At 40.8% G+C, this 17,619-nt stretch overlaps 2 protein-coding genes across 3 annotated transcripts; both read left to right on the top strand.

The window, feature by feature from the left end:
• The first annotated feature begins 460 nt into the window (after window positions 1-460).
• il11a (interleukin 11a) lies at window positions 461-7,084 on the top strand. The gene is made up of 6 exons (XM_056269960.1): window positions 461-884; window positions 1,494-1,654; window positions 4,668-4,760; window positions 5,053-5,214; window positions 5,964-6,149; window positions 6,191-7,084. Exons 1-5 carry the CDS (start codon window positions 878-880, stop codon window positions 6,135-6,137), a joined length of 597 nt encoding a protein of 198 aa, XP_056125935.1. The 5' UTR covers window positions 461-877; the 3' UTR covers window positions 6,138-6,149; window positions 6,191-7,084.
• Window positions 7,085-8,419: 1,335 nt separating this feature from the next.
• On the top strand, window positions 8,420-17,558 carry znf628 (zinc finger protein 628). 2 transcript variants are annotated; one of them, XM_056269942.1, is made up of 7 exons: window positions 8,420-8,731; window positions 9,959-10,503; window positions 10,656-10,728; window positions 12,131-13,216; window positions 13,296-13,638; window positions 13,878-14,032; window positions 14,913-17,558. In XM_056269942.1, the coding sequence occupies exons 2-7, from the start codon at window positions 10,127-10,129 to the stop codon at window positions 17,169-17,171; spliced, it is 4,293 nt and encodes a 1,430-aa protein (XP_056125917.1). In that variant the 5' UTR covers window positions 8,420-8,731; window positions 9,959-10,126; the 3' UTR covers window positions 17,172-17,558. The 2 variants fall into 2 exon arrangements, with proteins under 2 accessions (XP_056125917.1, XP_056125916.1); XM_056269941.1 differs by having other exon boundaries at window positions 8,420-8,885.
• The last annotated feature ends 61 nt before the right edge of the window (window positions 17,559-17,619 follow it).

Raw genomic sequence — 17,619 nt, 5'->3', positions numbered from 1 at the left:
ATTTATTTATCCCTAATATAACGGGGCTGAGAGAAAGACAGAACGGGAGAGTTATCAAACTCAGATTGACTGATATAAAATGAAACAATGGGCTTTTTAAACTTTTGCAGTGATAAAGGGAGAGAGGGGAAGAGATCTGCAGATGAAAAGATAAAGAGATAGACGATTTGATTGCCATAGATCGCATAGCGGGATGGTGCAGAGGAAGAGAGATAGCAGTAGAGATATAGGCAGACCTAGAGAATATTATATTGCCAAAGGAAAAAAAAAAAAAAAAAAACAGAAACTTTTTTTTTTTCTTTCTTTTAAAAATTCGCAAAAGGAGACAGACAGTGCCGAGGGGCGGGAAGCGCGCTCTGAAGAGAAGGCGAATGTGTGTGTGTGAGAGTGTTTTTATGAATGAAGTGGTGACTCAGGATGTGTCATACCCCCGTCTTTATAAAGGAAGTTTTAAACAAGCCTAAACATTTCACTTCGCGAAAAATTAGACTTACCCTCGCATCCTTCTCTCTCTCTGTCTCTCCCTCCATACACCTCTCTGACCCTCGCCGTGTCTCTTTCCATCCTCACTCGCGTTTGTTAAAACTAAACAACTATTGGAACTGGACACAGTCAGGTTTTGGTGCTGTTTTCTTGTTCTTGTTCATCCTACACTTCTGTCATTCATTCATTTTCTTCCTCACCTCACGCTCTTCCTCTGTAAACTACTGTCGCGAGCCGTTCGCGCGGATACTGAGAGAGAGAGAGAGACGAACTTTGGAGCACGTGACAACATCTGGAGCTTCATTTATTTATTCATTTTATACGTTTGTTTGTTTATTTGTCTGCGTATTTATTTGCAACATATCTGCTTTTTAAAACAAGGACCTGGACAAATATGAAATGTAAGTGTCAAATTGTTTATACATTCGCTCTGTTACTTTTCCCCCTTTTTTTATCACCGTCACTAAATTGCTATTTCCACTGTTGCGATTGACACTTGTTGCTTTAACTCAACTAATCGCCTTTTGTTATTAAAACCCCCTCTGTTTAACTAATTTATGCCGCCCAAGATAAAACTATGTAACTAAGCATAGCCTACTGATTTATTGAACTGACAAGCCTTTAATGTGATTTATAAATGCGGGACTTTTTAATGGAAACCTGTTCGGGATGTTAGTGTTAATGTGTAACGTTAGTTTGACAGGATAATGGCTCGAGGCGCTCGCGGTTAGTTCATTAGAGAAGTATTTATCATGTCGACAGTAATAATGGATCAAGTGTTACTCGCTCAGGGCGCACAGCAGCTTCAGCGGACCGCTTCTTCTTCTAGTGTGATGCAACATGTGCGATTCTCCCAAAAAGATGAAAGAAGTGTCCTCTGGGTTGAGACTATTGATATGCTTTTTGGACGTGTGGTAACACGGTCCCATTATAAGAGTGGCACGGGCTCCTGGGACGAACATTGGAGTGTTGTTTATTGCTGTGCATCAATGATTTGCTCTCCTCCGCAGTGCTGGGTGACTCCTCCTCATCGCTGCTCCTCTCGCTGCTGTTGGCTCAACTGCATCTGTTAGCATCTGCCTTCCCTGCCCACCCCCGGAGGATCCAAACTGACTTTGACAAGCTGACCAATCAGACCAGACACCTTCTGAAGCTGACTCAGGACCTACTGGTGAGTTGATCTGCTGTGACACCAGGAGAGGAAGCTCACACTGTACTCAGAGATGCTGATGATGATCAGATCTTGATCTCGAGGCTCTGAACAGCTGGGCTACAATAATGCTCCTTGCAAACGATTTGTGGACAGGAATTGGCTTATCTCTGGCGCTTTCGCACACACAAACATGCGCACACACCCGTCAATCGGCTTTTTATTCAGCTGGCTCATATTAGAGCTGAGATAGCAGATTGCGGTAGCTTTGAGTCCATGTGGGAGCAGATAAGGCTCATTACTGTTGCCTCTATCTGACAAAAAAAAAAAAAAACAGATCCCTGGATTCAGGCCCAGCAGCAGGGCTGACATCCCAGACACCATCAAAGATCGCAATGTAACATTCGTAAACTTTCAACCTAATGAGATGGGGTTTAACCTACGGGATGGGGGTTAAACACGATCTGCATGGCTCATAACGAGCCTTGTGCTTGTGTCCAGCGCTCAGACCATTTGAGAGTGAAATGCTGTGGGCTTTAGTCGGGTTTTTGTGGTTGCTATGTGATGGAGATCTGTACTTTGAGGGTCTTGAACCCACATTGCCCCCCTCACCTCTCCGAGGCCTCACTTTCCTACCTCGGAAACATAAACAGATCCTTGTTCCCATGGTTACTTGGAAGTCCTGTTTACCAGCATGGGTGAAGCACGTGGCACAGAAAGGTGAAAAGTACAGTGCTGCCTTCTATGTAGTTCCACTGTAAATGAAAATGTTAACAGATGTACTGCTTAATGGCATAGGATGAGACTTGATTATTTGTTGGAATACGATTCCAGATCATTGGGGTTCGTATTAAAAGGGATAGTTCAACAAAAGAAAAGACAATTCTGTCATCATTTACTCACCCTCATTTTGCCAGTATGACTTTATTCTGTGGAACACACAAAAAAGAGAGAAAATAAAAAATAAATGTTTTAGAAATATATATATATATATATATATATATATATATATATATATATATATATATAAAATGAATACAACAAAATTACTATCAAAATAAAATCTAATTCAAAATGTTAATAAAACTATGATGGTAGGCCTATAAAAATGAAACTAAAATAAAATTGGAATGTTTTAAACATTCTTTAAAATATCTTGTTGCTGTGTGTTACACTGAAGAAAGAAAGTCATGCCGTTTTGGAACGACATGAGAGAGTAAATCTTTCATTTTCATTTCTACCGCTTTAAGGTATTTTTGCTGCTCTTTTGACCCTGCATGGTCTTTGGTTCCAGTTTTCATTGATATTATCTGTAAACTCAAATGATTACTCATCTCGAACAGGACAGATTTTCCTTTCAGCACAGAGAACCACCTGATCTGAATCCATCACTTATGGATCCAAAATCCCATGCCACCTCTTCCAGCTCTTTGCTTCAATTAGACACAATAATGGTTGGTTGTGAGTGTGTGTGCGTCTTGTATATAAGGGTGTTTTGCGTCTGCCGCCTTGTATATGTGCACCAGATGTTACAGCAGAGAACTCTATCAAAGACCCCACTGGTGACAAAAGGGCCCGACACACTTTGAAAAACATTTTGTTAGTTTTTCAATGACATGAAGCATTTATTTTGGTTTCTTTTCTTCTTGCATGGAGTTCCACTTTACAGGGGTCAAGGCTAGGAAAGAAAAATAGAATGGGAGTCGACGGAAAGTCCCCACAAGAAAGCTATAAAACTCTGTGTGTGCGTGTATGTACAGAATGTGTTACTGTTACTTGTGTGAGGTGGTGAGAGTGTGTATACATGCGATGTTTGTATGACCGTGTGTGCGTGCCGGTGAGAGTGTGCATGTTGTAAATACTTGTGGTCTGTGTAGGTGTGGGGCTGCTTGTTTAGCTTTCGGTCTCCACAGCAAAGTGTCCTGATAAAAATCACTCCGATTTATCACATTCCCGTATTTGCATTCAGGAAGACGGGAGGAGGGAGGGCACAAGAATCAGTCGAGTGAGGTCATGATCCAAACGGAGAAGGGGACATGCGACCGAGGAGATAAAGAGATCAGAGAGCACTCTGGATGAGAGACGCACAACAAGTGCTCATGTGTGTGATGATAGTCCCACTAAGATGGACAGTGAGCTAAAGGATGGATGTGTCATCATCTGGCTGATACTAAGAGCCTAGATAGAGAAAAAAAGAGGGATGCAGAGCTGAGGGAGCACAAAAACAACAACAAACCAAGGAAAAAACACATCATTCCAAACAGAAAGCTGGCTTGAGCACGCTATTATTTTCGTCACGTTGACCTCTGATTGGTCTGCAATGTTGTTTTCCTCTTCTGACGGGGCTTGAAAGACACAAAGGGAGCATTACACCTGTCATTTTATCAGCACTCATTAGCGCTCACAAACAACCCTTCGGATGACTTGTAAACAGTCCCTGCTTCGTTCACGTGGCGGCCACATTAGGAACCGCAGATATTGTAACGCATTGTCTAAACACGGACGAGAGCAAGTTAGGGTCACTCGATGCCCCTTATGATATCTTACAAACACCTGAGTTTGTTTCTGTCTCCCTCTAGTGCCACGTGATGACAGTGCAGCAAGGCATGGACCGGCCCATACGTCATGGCACCTTTTTTAGTCCTGACCCTGGAGTTTCCCTGCAGCCCAGTGTTGTCTATTCCACTTTAAACTCCTTAGTCATTGCTTATGTTGTTATTCTTCCTCTAGAAAACATCCTGTGGCTTCAGGTCACGAACTTGAATTGTCTAGGTTCAGAAGTTAAAGCTCGGGGAACTCTGGGTGACTGCCGTTCCCTGTAATTCTGCGGTGGTTCTGCTAGTGGATGCCAGTCGTTTCATTTCTGGCTCAACTGTTACTCTTTTGTTTTGATTGTTGAGTTCAAAGTTGCGGATCTAGAACTTAGGTGTGACTAGAGGAAAGTGCCATGACGTTTCCATTCAGAATGTGTGTGCAATATGCAGTTTTTAACTTTTTATTGATGCCCGTTCTGTCTTTTTTCCTTTGTTTTCAGAAAGACCCGGTGTTTGGTGCAGAGATTGATCACCACAGGTTCAAGTCTCTTCCAGCAATCAGCAGCAGAGTCAGTGACCTCACCACTCTGGAGGTGTGTATGAGGACAAATAGGGCTTCGTGCTGCTCTTTATTTTCATTATTTACCTCTTTAACAGTACAGAGCCATCCCAAGCAAGGGGGTCCCGATTGGTCAATTCATAATTGCGGGCCCTGGGACTCCCTAATGCATGGGTCGCACCAGTTGCACTGCCCTGGATGGCCCTTTATCTGTCTGCTTGTACAATGTAGTTTTTTGGTTAGTTTGCTATGACATTATCATGTTGTTTGTTCTGAATTCTTTTACTAATGTTCTTTTTGGCTCTTTCTCTTTTTCTCTCTTGCAGTTCAAGCCTACTCTTTCTCAGCTCCATGCGGACTTGAAGTCCTTCGAGCACCATTTTGAGTGGCTGAACAGAATAACACGCAGGCAGCACCACAGCTCAGTACCAAAGTTGACTGACATGATCTCCCACATTAAGAGCCTCATAAACTCCTTACAACGTCAGGTACGTGCTCAGACGCACATCTCTCAGCAAACGATACAACTGTTACAAGATTGGCTTATTACTAAATTCTTGTTTATAAAACCTACAAAATGTAGTAAAAATATAAAGTATAATACTCAATCAAAGGTTTGCGGTCAGTAAGATTTAAAAGAAAAAGAAATGTAAACTTTTATTTAACAAGGATGCATTAAATTAATCAAAAAGGACAAAATTACATTACATTGTTTCAAATAAACGCTGTTCTTTTGAAAATTCTATTGATCGTAGAATCCTGAAAAAAAAAAAAATGTTTTCCATGGTTTCCACAAAAATGTTAAGCAGCACAGCTGTTTTCAACATTGATAATAATTAGAAATGTTTCTTGAGCAGCAAATCAGCACATTAGAAGGATTTCTGAAGGATCATGTGACACTGAAGACTGGAGTAATGATGCTGAAAACTCAGCTTTGCCATCACAGCAATCATTTATATTTTAAAATATAATAAAACAGAAAACTGTCATTTTAATTTGTAAAAAAAAAAAATCATAATATTGCTGTTTTCACTGTATTTTTGATCAAATAAATGCAGCCTTGGTGAGACTCAAAAACAAAAACAAAATCTTACCAACCCCAAACTTTTGAACAGTTGTGTATAATAGAATATATTAAAACTATATATATATATATATATATATATAATTTATTGTTACATGGAAATATCATCAGTGCATTCATGATTGTGACTTTTTTATTTATTATATATTTCAGATGACCAGAGCAGAGGCTCCCCGGATCCCCGTTCCTTCTCCCTCACTTCCACCTAATCCCGTCTTTCACTGGGAGGTGGTTCAGTCCTCTCAGGAACTCCTGCAGCAGTTCCGGCTCTTCTGTGACTGGGCCTCACGAGTGTTCCTTACCCTTAAATCTAGATTAACAGCATGAGGAACCTCAACGCTATCATGCAAAAAAAAAAAAAAAACCTCAGCGGTGACCAGTTTCTTTACAATACAGCAAAAAAGGCCAGGACTCGATCATTATTACAGTCCAGGGATGGACTGGCCATAGGGAGCAACGGGACTTTTCCCAGTGGGCTGAGTCGACTTGTGGGAAAATAATGAAAGGACTGAAGTTGAATATTTCAACTTATTCTCTACTACCCATTTACAACCTACCCTTGTTCAGTCTCATTCAAACCTCCATTACTGTTCGCTACCAAACCAAGTATAAGCATGAGAGTGAATCTGTGCCTAACACAATTCTGCATTTCCAGTCATGTACAATATGAATATTGCATATGGAACCAGGAAGACAATAATTGATTTGGCCTAATTTTATTTCAGAATGTTTTCTATCAGCTGAAATGTAGTGCCATAGAAGTATGACCTCTCAAAAAATGAGGTCCAGTCCCAGTCCCAAGATAGGGGTAAATTGAGTCATAAAAAGGGGCACATTAAATCATTTGACACCATATTGGACAAAAGTTGAATCATGTGAGAAAGATTTAAACATCCCCCAATGCTTTGTGCGATGTTGTAGTGGGCGATTATCTGTGGTGGGTTGTTATGGGCCTTGTATGTCCCAGGCCCATTTATTTTTAGTCCCAGTCCATCCCTGTCGCAGTCTGAAGCCTGATCATTGAAGGAGTCCGACCTGAAAATAACAGTGCACTCCAGTCGACATCCTGCTTCTGACGCTCCATTTAACCGTAAACCTTCCTTTGCCTTTTCTTTTTTATACAATTCAATTTTTCAGAACTATTCGTAATTTATGTATTTATTTATTTATTGACTAGTTATTTATTTGATGATATTATTTATTTGATTTCTTGATACACGTCAACATTGTCAACATTGTCAACATTCTTTCATTTGCAAGTCAAGAAGTGTACTCTTTCTTATTTTATCTTTCAGCTTCAATTGTAACACACACACACACACACACACACACACACACACACACACACACACACACACACACACACACACACACACGACAGCTTTTTTTTATGTCTCTTATTAAACTGATTGTATTTTTATACAATTTAATTTCCTCTTCACTGTTACCTAGGTTACAATTCTCTGCCACTAGATGTAGCAATATTTTGGGAGTGTAACGTACATCAGTGCTGAAGGAGAGAGGACTAGCACTGACCTTTGCTAGTCTTTATTTTATGTTGTTGTCTTTATTTTTTGCACAGCATATTGGGGTTTATATAGTTGTTTTTTAATATATATATATATTATTGGTTTTGTGATTCAGGAACATGTTTTGATAAACCTTATTTCAAGCAACATGAGAAAAAGACAACCTAAGCCTTAAAATACTATGTATTGTGATACTTTGGTACTGTAAAGCTGTACATACATGTTCCCGAATGTAAACTGGTATATACAATGTGTGTTTACGTATAATATTGTTTGTACGTATAAGTCCAGTGCTCTATCACTGTGTTGCAATATTAACATAATTTTTTCCCTTTCCTTCCCTATTTTTTAGGATTTTGATACAGTATTTACTATTTATTGATATTATTATAATGTTATTATTAATATAAAAATGTTAATTATTTTTAAATTATTTTTTGCTATTCAGAAGCAAGACTTCTGTCATGTGTTGTACTTTTTTACTACTCACCGCCAATCATCTCTGTTTAGGTCGGTTTCTGTGTCTACATAGACTCAAAGTTGCTACATGTATGTGCACTAAATATGCAAAAACTGGCTGACTGTGTTCAATTGTGTGCCTTGTGAGAGAGACAATAAAGGAATTTACATGTAGCCTACATTTTTTAAATGTTGTTGTTATTGTCCATTGTCTAAAAGGGAAGGCTATAATTATGAATGCTAAAATTAAAAAGAGGAATACCTTTAAATCATAATAACTAATCATTACTTTTCAGTAGGCATGCACATTTTCTTACTGTTGTAGGCTTAGCGGTGTATTGAACATACTGAGAAAGCGATGACGTATGGGCTGAACTACATTTCCCACAAATCCTTGCGCAGAGCCAAATCAGTGCATAACATGAAATTCCTTTGTTTATAATCAAGAATTGAGACTTGTTTAGGATGCGAGGTTTGTAGAATAACCTAATGGGTTTATTTCCTGTTAATTTTAAACAAAACTGTGGACGCTTTACGCACATCTTAATTAAAAGTTCGTCGCAGTATGTTTTTGACCAATGAGACAAACCAATAGGGGACGAGAGCGAACCAATAGGCGAAGACTTTACTGAGAGGCGGTCACAGACGGGCGACTGCTGGTTAGTTTGTGCTCTAGATTATTGTTAAGGTTGTGTGGACTAACACTGCGGACTTCGGCCTTATATAATTTCATCAAAAACGACCATTTCATAGAAATGGACCAGAGGAATAAGACATGCATTGAATAATGCACCTATTCCGATAAATATTGCGACGCTTGAGGAACGAAGACAAGACTGAAATGGATTCGATAAGGCCGGATCGAGATATCACAAATAATTCAACAAACAGCCGATAAAACGATCCACTATTGATTTTTATAGAAAGTAAGGGGTGAGTGCGCTTTGGCCAATTGAATCCTTTTATCTTCATTTTGTGTTTAGTTTTTTCCCCATTTACCCTGGGACAAGAAGGCAGGAACACACAGATAGATAGCGGGTGAGGGAGGGGGAGTGAAACAGGAGGAGGAGGAACTTTAAAGGAGAAGGTGGGTCAATTCTCTGATGCTCTGTTTACTGATGATGAGATACATTGATGATCAGAAACAATTACTCCTGGAAAATAATTCTTGTTAAAATAACATGCAGTCTTGTCTAAAGGCTTTCTAATTTCTGGGGCAATCTAATTTATTTATTTTTTCCATTACAAATTATATGACTAGCAATAATAGTTTCATAAATGTCATAGTTTCATAGATTTTTAGAATATATTTGTATTTGGTTAGTCTTAGTTTTTGCTTTAACGACACTCCACAGTTTTGTTGCATGATTTGAGAATGATCCAAAGATGAAATAGCACTCAATGGAAGAACATTTGACCTTCTGTACAAAGCATATGATCAGTGTCACACATTTACTTGATTAGTGTCCTAGAAATAGGGCGGAATTTTAAATGTATCCTATTAATTTTGCATCATGACCGATTTTAAAACTTTTTTCCCAGGCTTAAATTGCATTTAAATCAGATTTTTTGTGTATTCTCACATTCTATTATATATTTTTATTTACAATATATCAGAGTTTCTCATCTGTTCTTGCTTCAGTCATAAAATTAATGGGTGAAAGTAAAACAAAATATAGAAATTTAAATTTTAACACATTAATATTACCTCAAACTGTTTTAATGTTTTGCTGCGACGTGTTCTGATGACCAATAGGGTTGTCTTAATAGTTTGAGTGTTTCTAAATGTCTCTTGAATTTAATTGACCATGGCAGACCATAATTCAAAGTTCAAAACACATTCTGCATAGCACAAACCATGTTTATCCTCATTTTAAGTGTAGTCTGGGTCATATTTACTTTTACCTTGCACTTGTATTCATAGTTTTTGAGAATAAGGAAATGCTATTCAAGCTGATGTTGACTTGCTTCCACCGAGAGCCAAAATACCTTAAACAAATCATACGAGGAACATATTTTTAATATGAGGATCTGATATGCCTATTTATTTTATTATCCTTTGCACTCATGATTATAAGTATAGTTGCATTTTATTGTTTGTGTTTTTTTTGCATACATATAATACATCTTAAATCTATTTATGTATTTAAATGTGTACAGCTCTATCAACTAAGGAGAAGACGACAGAAGACTTTCATCTTCAGAAAAGATTCCCTGGCTGAAATCTGAGAAAACTGGCCAAAACTCCATCAAACACAAGCCATGGCTGCCATAATTAGAGCAAAACTGCAAAACTGAGATCCCTTCACTATAGCCCAACTTTTTCTGATGGCCAACTCTGTTGCTACTCTGGTGGTCCAAGCCGAACTCTTACCTTCTCAAACATCCTCCTCCCTCTCTCCCTTTCCTTCCCTCCTCCCCTCCACAGAGGACGGAGAAGAGGATGGAGAGAGGGGAGAAGAAGAGGGCAAAGAGTCAGTAACAGTCGGGCTCACAGGTGTCATGGTGACATCACCATCACCCCCCGTTGCAACGGTGGCTCAAAACCCAGAGCATCCATTCCAGTGTTTGGACTGTGGGAAGAGTTTTAAGTGGTCATCCAGACTGGCACATCATCAGAGAAGCCATAACAACGAGAGGCCATATCGCTGTAACCTTTGCCCTAAGGCCTTCAAGGGCTCATCTGCCCTACTATACCACCAGAGGTGAGAGGTCAAATGATTCTAGATTTGGGTTGACATGCCAGGTCACAAACCCCGATGTAAGATGTGATTCTGTGCTGACTACTTTTTTTTGTTTTATTACTTCCGTTCACCACAATTTTTACTTCATAAAGTTGGTTTGTATGTTATTTAAGGTCTCATTCTGGAGAGAAGCCCTATAAGTGTGATGACTGTGGTAAAGCATTCAAACGCTCTTCTCTTCTACAGGTGAGCCATTCCAATCTCAAGCAGTGTCACCATATATAGTCACCATATATATCTTTATGGTCCAGATAAATCAAACTGATACATTTTTTCAGGGTTCTGATTATGAATAGAAAGTTCAAAAGAACAGCTTTTATTTGAAATAGAATTTTCTGTAACAATGTAAAAGTCTTACTGTCACTTTTGACCAATAAAATGTGTCTTTGCCAAATAATGTATTAATTTCTTTCCAAAGAAATTATGACTGACCCCAAACTTTTGAACATTTTGGTTTTTTTCTATTTAAAAATGAAAATGATAATTGATTTCATGATTATGTTTTATGTAGCATTCCTAGCCCTCTGATAGCTGGAGATTATTATGTACACCCTTACTGTAGTTTTAACCATTCATTCTGAGAATTTATGAATATATTTGGTCTTAAAGAGTTAGTTCACCCAAAAATGAAAATGATGTCATTAATGACTCACCCTCATGTCGTTCCAAGCCCATAAGACCTCCGTTCATCTTCGGAACACAGTTTAAGATATTTTAGATTTAGTCCGAGAGTTTTCTGTCCCTCCATTGAAAATGTGTACGGTATATTGTCCTTGTCCAGAAAGGAAATAAAGACATCATCAAAGTAGTCCATGTGACATCAGTGGGTTAGTTAGAATTTTTTAAAGCATCGAAAATACATTTTGGTCCAAAAATAACAAAAACTATGACTTTATTCATCATTGTATTCTCTTCCGATTCTGTTGTCAATCCGCGTTCAGTGACGCTGGTGACGTAAGACGGTGCTGACGTGTAAAACGGTGCGCCCGAGCTTCGTTTACAGTCTGAGGGAGACGCACGCTGTAAACAAAACAATCTTCACAAACATGTCTAAGGATTTCGACACGGAGGAAGACCAGCCATATTTTTTGCCCAGCCATATTTATTTGAACCCGAATACACGGACACACCAGATAACACGTCAGCAGCGTCTTACGTCATCAGCGTCACTGCGGACTCGTGAACGCGGATTAACAGAACCGGAAGAGAATACAATGCTGAATAAAGTCGTAGTTTTTGTTATTTTTAGACCAAAATGAATTTTCGATGCTTCAAAGCATTCTAACTAACACACTGATGTCACATGGACTACTTTGATGATGTCTTTATTTCCTTTCTGGACAAGGACAGTATACCGTGTATACATTTTTAATGGAAGGACAGAAAACTCTCGGACTAAATCTAAAATATCTTAAACTGTGTTCCGAAGATGAACGGAGGCATTACGGGCTTGGAACGACATGACGGTGAGTCATTAATGACATAATTTTCATTTTTGGGTGAACTAACACTTTAAAGGTGACTTTCTTCAAATGTAACAATTGTAGCAACTTGATTGACTTCTTATCACAATGGTTTATATATCCAGATTCACCGCAGTGTGCATACAGGTCTTCGCACTTTCCAGTGCTCCTACTGCCCTTTAACCTTCAAATGGAGCTCACACTACCAGTATCACCTTCGCCAGCACACTGGTGAATGTCCGTACCCGTGTGACAGCTGCTCCAAAGCCTTCAAGAACTCCAGCAGCCTGCGTCGCCATAAGAATGTACACCTGGGCTTCAAGCCCTACGTCTGTGACGTCTGCACTAAGGCCTTCAGTCAGTCCACTAATTTGCGACAGCACATGCGCATACACACGGGAGAACGTCCATATATCTGTGGGGATTGTGGACGCAGCTTCACGCATTCATCCAACTTGGCTTTGCATCGCATCTCTCACGAAGAAGGGAAGGCGAAGAGTGCTGGGAAGGCTGGAGGGGCCGGTTCAGAGTCAGCAACTCGAGAGATGGAGGTGGTCCTGACGGAGGATTTGAACACTGTTGGGATGAGCATTTCTGAAATGGTGGGCCTCGTGGGTGGACAGGAGGGAGGAGTCGGACAGGTGTTCCTGTCTCACTGTACGCCCTCGCCTGCTACCTCAGGCACAGCCAATCAGAACATTCTGCCACAGCTGACGCTCACACCAACTTCCTCCACTGTCACGGGCACAGAGCATATCCACATGAGCAAGACCGACACGGGTGCCAGTGTTTTGCTGTTTAGCTGTGGTAGCTGTAATGAGACATTTTCAACACAGAGTCACCTTGAGGCACATCAGACTCTACACCTAGATAGCCTTGGTCCAGCAGGCGGTGGAGAGGTTGTTACAGAAAATAGCACGGAGGGAGGTGGGGTGTCACTGGTGGGGGCTACACCATTGTTGGCAGACTTTGAAGAGGTTGTTGAAACCACCGCAGTTGCAGATAGCGGTCAGGGGGCAGAGTTACTTGGTCTGGATGTGGTTAGAAATGAGTCAGGACAGGCACAGTATGATCTACTTCAGACCTTCACCGCGTCTGTGAATCAGATGTCCACTGAGACCAGTATCTCAACTGCACAAACTACTACAGAATGTGCCTACTGTGGGAAGAGTTTCAAGACCAGCAGTGGACTGACCAGACACATGGCTCAGGTAAGACCAAAGAAATTCTTGTCAAAGAAGAGCTTTTTAAGAAACTCCCTCCATTTCTCATTATCTGTTTCTTTTCAAGGCCCATCCTCTCGCTCTGTCTGAGTCGCGTTCTCAGTTCAACTGCTCGGCATGTGACCGCTCCTTTCCTCTGCTCTCCTCTCTGCTCAACCACCAGCACTCCCACACTCCCGAGCAGAGGCTGCTTGCTGAGGCAGAGGCGGAAGTAGAGATCGTCTGTCCCTCTCTCTCACTGCCCCTGCCCTCCTTAAAAAGAGATGGTGAAGATGGAGAGAGAGAGATCCATGTCAGTCTAATTGCTGTCACAGAGGAGGGAGAGAGACGAACTGTGAAGCCATCTGCCAAAGCATCAGGGAAGGGAAGCAGGAGAGGTGGAGGTAGCAAGACATCTGCCACAAATAACGGTAAGGGTGCTGCAGTGGATGTTAAACCATTTGTTTGGTTTATATTCAAAATCTGGCTTCTCTGACTGTGAGGTTTATTTATTCTCATTTATTATACATTTATGCTATTTGTTCTCAAGCTTTTGATATATGAGGACCTTACATCTTTGTATTAAAAACACCCATTTGATACATGAGACATAGTCTCACACAACGTGATATTTATCTCACGACGATGTTTCTGATTATATTCCCTATAGAGAGGCCATATCGCTGCTCTGAATGTGGGAAGTCATTTAAAGGTTCATCAGGACTTAGGTACCATATGAGAGATCACACTGGGGAGAGACCGTATCGATGCACAGAGTGTGGCAAGAGCTTCAAAAGGTCCTCACTGCTCTCCATACACCAAAGGGTAAACACAGCTGCTTTTCAACTTGATGTTTTGATTTGTTTCTGCGCAAGAGCAATGCAGAAAAAAGAAAGAAGTATACTTTGCATTAATAAATCAAAACTGTGATGTATTTGCTACATTAATTACATTTTAAATATTTTTAAATAAATTGCATGGAACACAAATGTGAATGTGTTTTGATGTACTCTTAATTTTTTCCCTGTTCATTTAGAATTCATTTATTATTGATCATAATACATGTCATAAAAAGGGAATGGATCTGTCAAGTTTCAAAGGCACCATGAAAGTATCCTAAAAGTTGTCTTTACTTGTGCAGTATAGTACAAGTCTTTTATAGTACCAATTTTGTAATAGAAATAAAATTAAATAAGAAATTAATATCAGAAATAAACATGAATAGCTAAACAAACAAACATACAAAAACATCCACATCCTTGACGTACACACTAGTTCTCCTTGGCGTCAACCAGTTATATCTTTTGCATTACAATCGTTTGATCTGGTTTAAAAAAAAAAAGGTCTGAATAGTTAATTCATGGGCTGATCCAATTCACAAGTTCAACTTACTGACACAATGATTTGGTTGCAGCAGTTAGCAGCTCACTAAAGGAAAGCTTATTTCGTTTTGTATCTCTTAAGCTATATAACGAGTCATAAAACTTAATTTATTATACACTTATTATGCTTTTATGGTGCTTTTGTGTGTTTTTAAGTTGAAAAGTTCCACTTAATTTTAAGTGCATGGCAATTGACCAGTAGATATTCACATAATTAAAATTTTGGGGGGAAGTATTACTTGAATTTTGTTGATGTTTTCAAAATCAGCTAAAAACCAAGATAAATATTAAAACATCTTGAAAATTGTTCTTAACCCATATAGGTCCACACAGGTGTGCGGGCTTTTCAGTGCCCCTACTGTCCACTGACCTTTAAATGGAGCTCACACTACCAGTACCATCTTCGCCAGCACACCGGTGAGAGGCCATATGTATGTCAGGAATGTGGAAAGTCTTTCAAGAACACCAGCTGTCTCCGTCGCCATAGTCAGCTCCATTCTGGCCTACGTCCACATGCTTGCTCTGTGTGCGGTAAGGCTTTCTCTCAGACCTCCAACCTCAAACAGCACGAACGGACACACTCTGGAGAAAGGCCCTTTCAGTGCTCCCAGTGCCACAAGAGCTTCACCCACTCATCTAATCTGCAGCTGCACCTACGCACACACTCCTCGCGCAAGGACTTCAAGTGCCAACACTGCGGAAAAGAGTTTGTCATGCTCTCCTACCTGCAGAGGCACTTGAGAACTCACAGTTCTGGGGGTGCAGTAGCGTGTACAAAGGAAGCAGGAAAGGTGGCTAAAGGTATTGGGCCTTCAGAGACAGCAACGCTAAATTTAAACTTGAATGTACCTGGAGGGCTTACCTCATTGTTTCCTAGTGATGGCAATTCCACGTTGATTCTTTCACCCCCAAATCTTGACATACCTCCAAACACATCACAGAATTATTTTATGATCCAGACAACTTCAGGGCTGCAACTAATCCCACTCTCCAATCCCACTCCAACACAGCAAGCCCCTCCTCCACCACCCCCTCCTCCCCCACCACCTCCACAGACACAGAATTTTCTGCTACTTCAGTGCCAGTCTAACAATGGTAACCAGCCTAGTCTGATCCTGGTCCCCACAGCATCCGGTACAAACACTCTTCCCACCTCTTCAGAACCACAGACCCTCCCCTTGCTGCAGACCATTCAGGCAATGCCCCAAGTTTTGGCGGCACCCCAAACTCAAATTCAGCAATTTCAACCAGTTCAGACACAGCAGAGATTTATTTTGACCAATAATAATGCTCCCCTCATCACTGCCCAGCCTCAAAGCACATCGACGATGACTCGTCCGATTTTAGGAAGCCTCGGTCGTAGCAGGAAAGGTGGAAATAGGCGTGGACGGAAGCCTAAAGCTGCTACCCCAAAATCCCCTCCTACTGTTCAGACTACACTAGTCAAGCAACCATTTATGTTGTCAGCTGCTACTCCCACATCTACTACGATATCCAGTGCCACTTCTGCTGCTTCTGTAAAGACCGAGTTCCCGCAGCTTAATTCTAACAATCCACTGACTGTGTCGCCTGTCAGCAATAGCCAAGTACCTGAAAATCCTTCTGTCCCTGCAGTTAGCATTATGTCGGTGACGCAAAACTCTACACTAGCAAACAGTTCCGCTGTGTTGAACGGTGATCCTGAGAGTGTTCCAGTCGAGGAGAAAGCTGTCGAAGAAATTCCAAGGGAGCGTTTTGTTCTGTGCCTAAAGAAAGAAATGGAGAATGGAGATCAGGGGGGTGGGATGGAGGTGAAGGTGGAGATGGAGGGAGGGAACGATGCAGGGCAGTCTTATGTCTTACAGATCGAAGGTGAGGGCCAGGGAGAAGAGGGAGGGAATAGTGGGGGAAGAGAGAAGTCATATGTTCTCCGGTTTCAGACAGAGGGAGAATGCGAGGGTGATGCAGGAAAAGAGAAGACCGAAATGGTCTCTCTTAACTTACTTCAAGAGTGGGCTGGACAGAGTGAGGGGCATGGAACTGCAAATACTGAGGTAAATGTTGAAGTAGAGAAGTCATTTGTGCTTCATTTCCAAACAGAGTCTCCGGGTGAGGAGAACATTCAACCAGGCTCAGGCTACATAGGATGCCCAGGTGAGGATCTCAGCCTTTCTTGCCACCCGGATCAAGCTTTGGTGCCTCTGGAAGGGCAGGATGTGGTGTTTGAGCTTGGTGATGAAACAAAAATTGATGGAAGCACAGGTCCAGGGGACAGTGTTCAAATGATTGCACTGATAGAAGATGATGGCAACGGTTCTGGGGCAAGGGGCAGTTTTAAAAGTGCTGTTGGGGCAAACTCTGGGCAAATGGAGGGAATCTTCCAATTAGAAGGAGGAGAAGGCATTGTTATAATTGAAGTTAGCACCAGCAGTTTGAGAGAGGGTGGAATAGAGGCAGCAGATGTAGGTCATAGGTTAGTGGAAGGAACTGAGGAAAAGCAAAATAATGATGCACAAGGAGTACGAGAGGAAGTAATGTCAGAAGAGTCAAAAGTTGCTGAGGCTGAGAGCATATCATCAGAGATGGGACTGATTGGAATTTAGGGCTGAGTATGGATTAAATCTGATATTTGAGCTGGCTTTAACACAATTCACACCTCATGACACTGTTTCACATGCAAAACTACAAGTGACACGTGTTTACCAGATATACAAATGTTTTAATTTCAAGTAATGGTTCTGTCATTCTAAAGTGTTTCTTTTTGAACTGTGAATAATGGTTTTAAAGATTAGGAAGCTGATGACAGTGCTGTAGCTGTAGGACTGACACAGGACCTATGTTAATCTTACATAAATCATTTGAGAATTGTGTGTTGCATACATAGACATCCTTAGAACACCACCGTGTCTTCTTCTTAAGCTGTTGTCCCCCCAAGACTGCACTTTGTGGGGATAAAGCACATAGCGGTTGTTCACCTGGCCCCTACGGAGAACCGTAATCATCGAATTCAGCCCAATCAAAAACAATGGTTTCTAAATGAAGAAAATCCCT

The sequence above is a fragment of the Rhinichthys klamathensis genome, unplaced genomic scaffold, assembly GCF_029890125.1.
Source record: "Rhinichthys klamathensis goyatoka isolate OS25496 unplaced genomic scaffold, OSU_Roscu_1.1 h1tg000295l_1, whole genome shotgun sequence".
In the NCBI taxonomy this organism is placed as follows: Eukaryota; Metazoa; Chordata; class Actinopteri; order Cypriniformes; family Leuciscidae; genus Rhinichthys; species Rhinichthys klamathensis.
The sequence above is the reverse complement of the archived record's forward strand: the minus strand, read 5'-3'. Positions and strand labels throughout refer to the sequence as shown.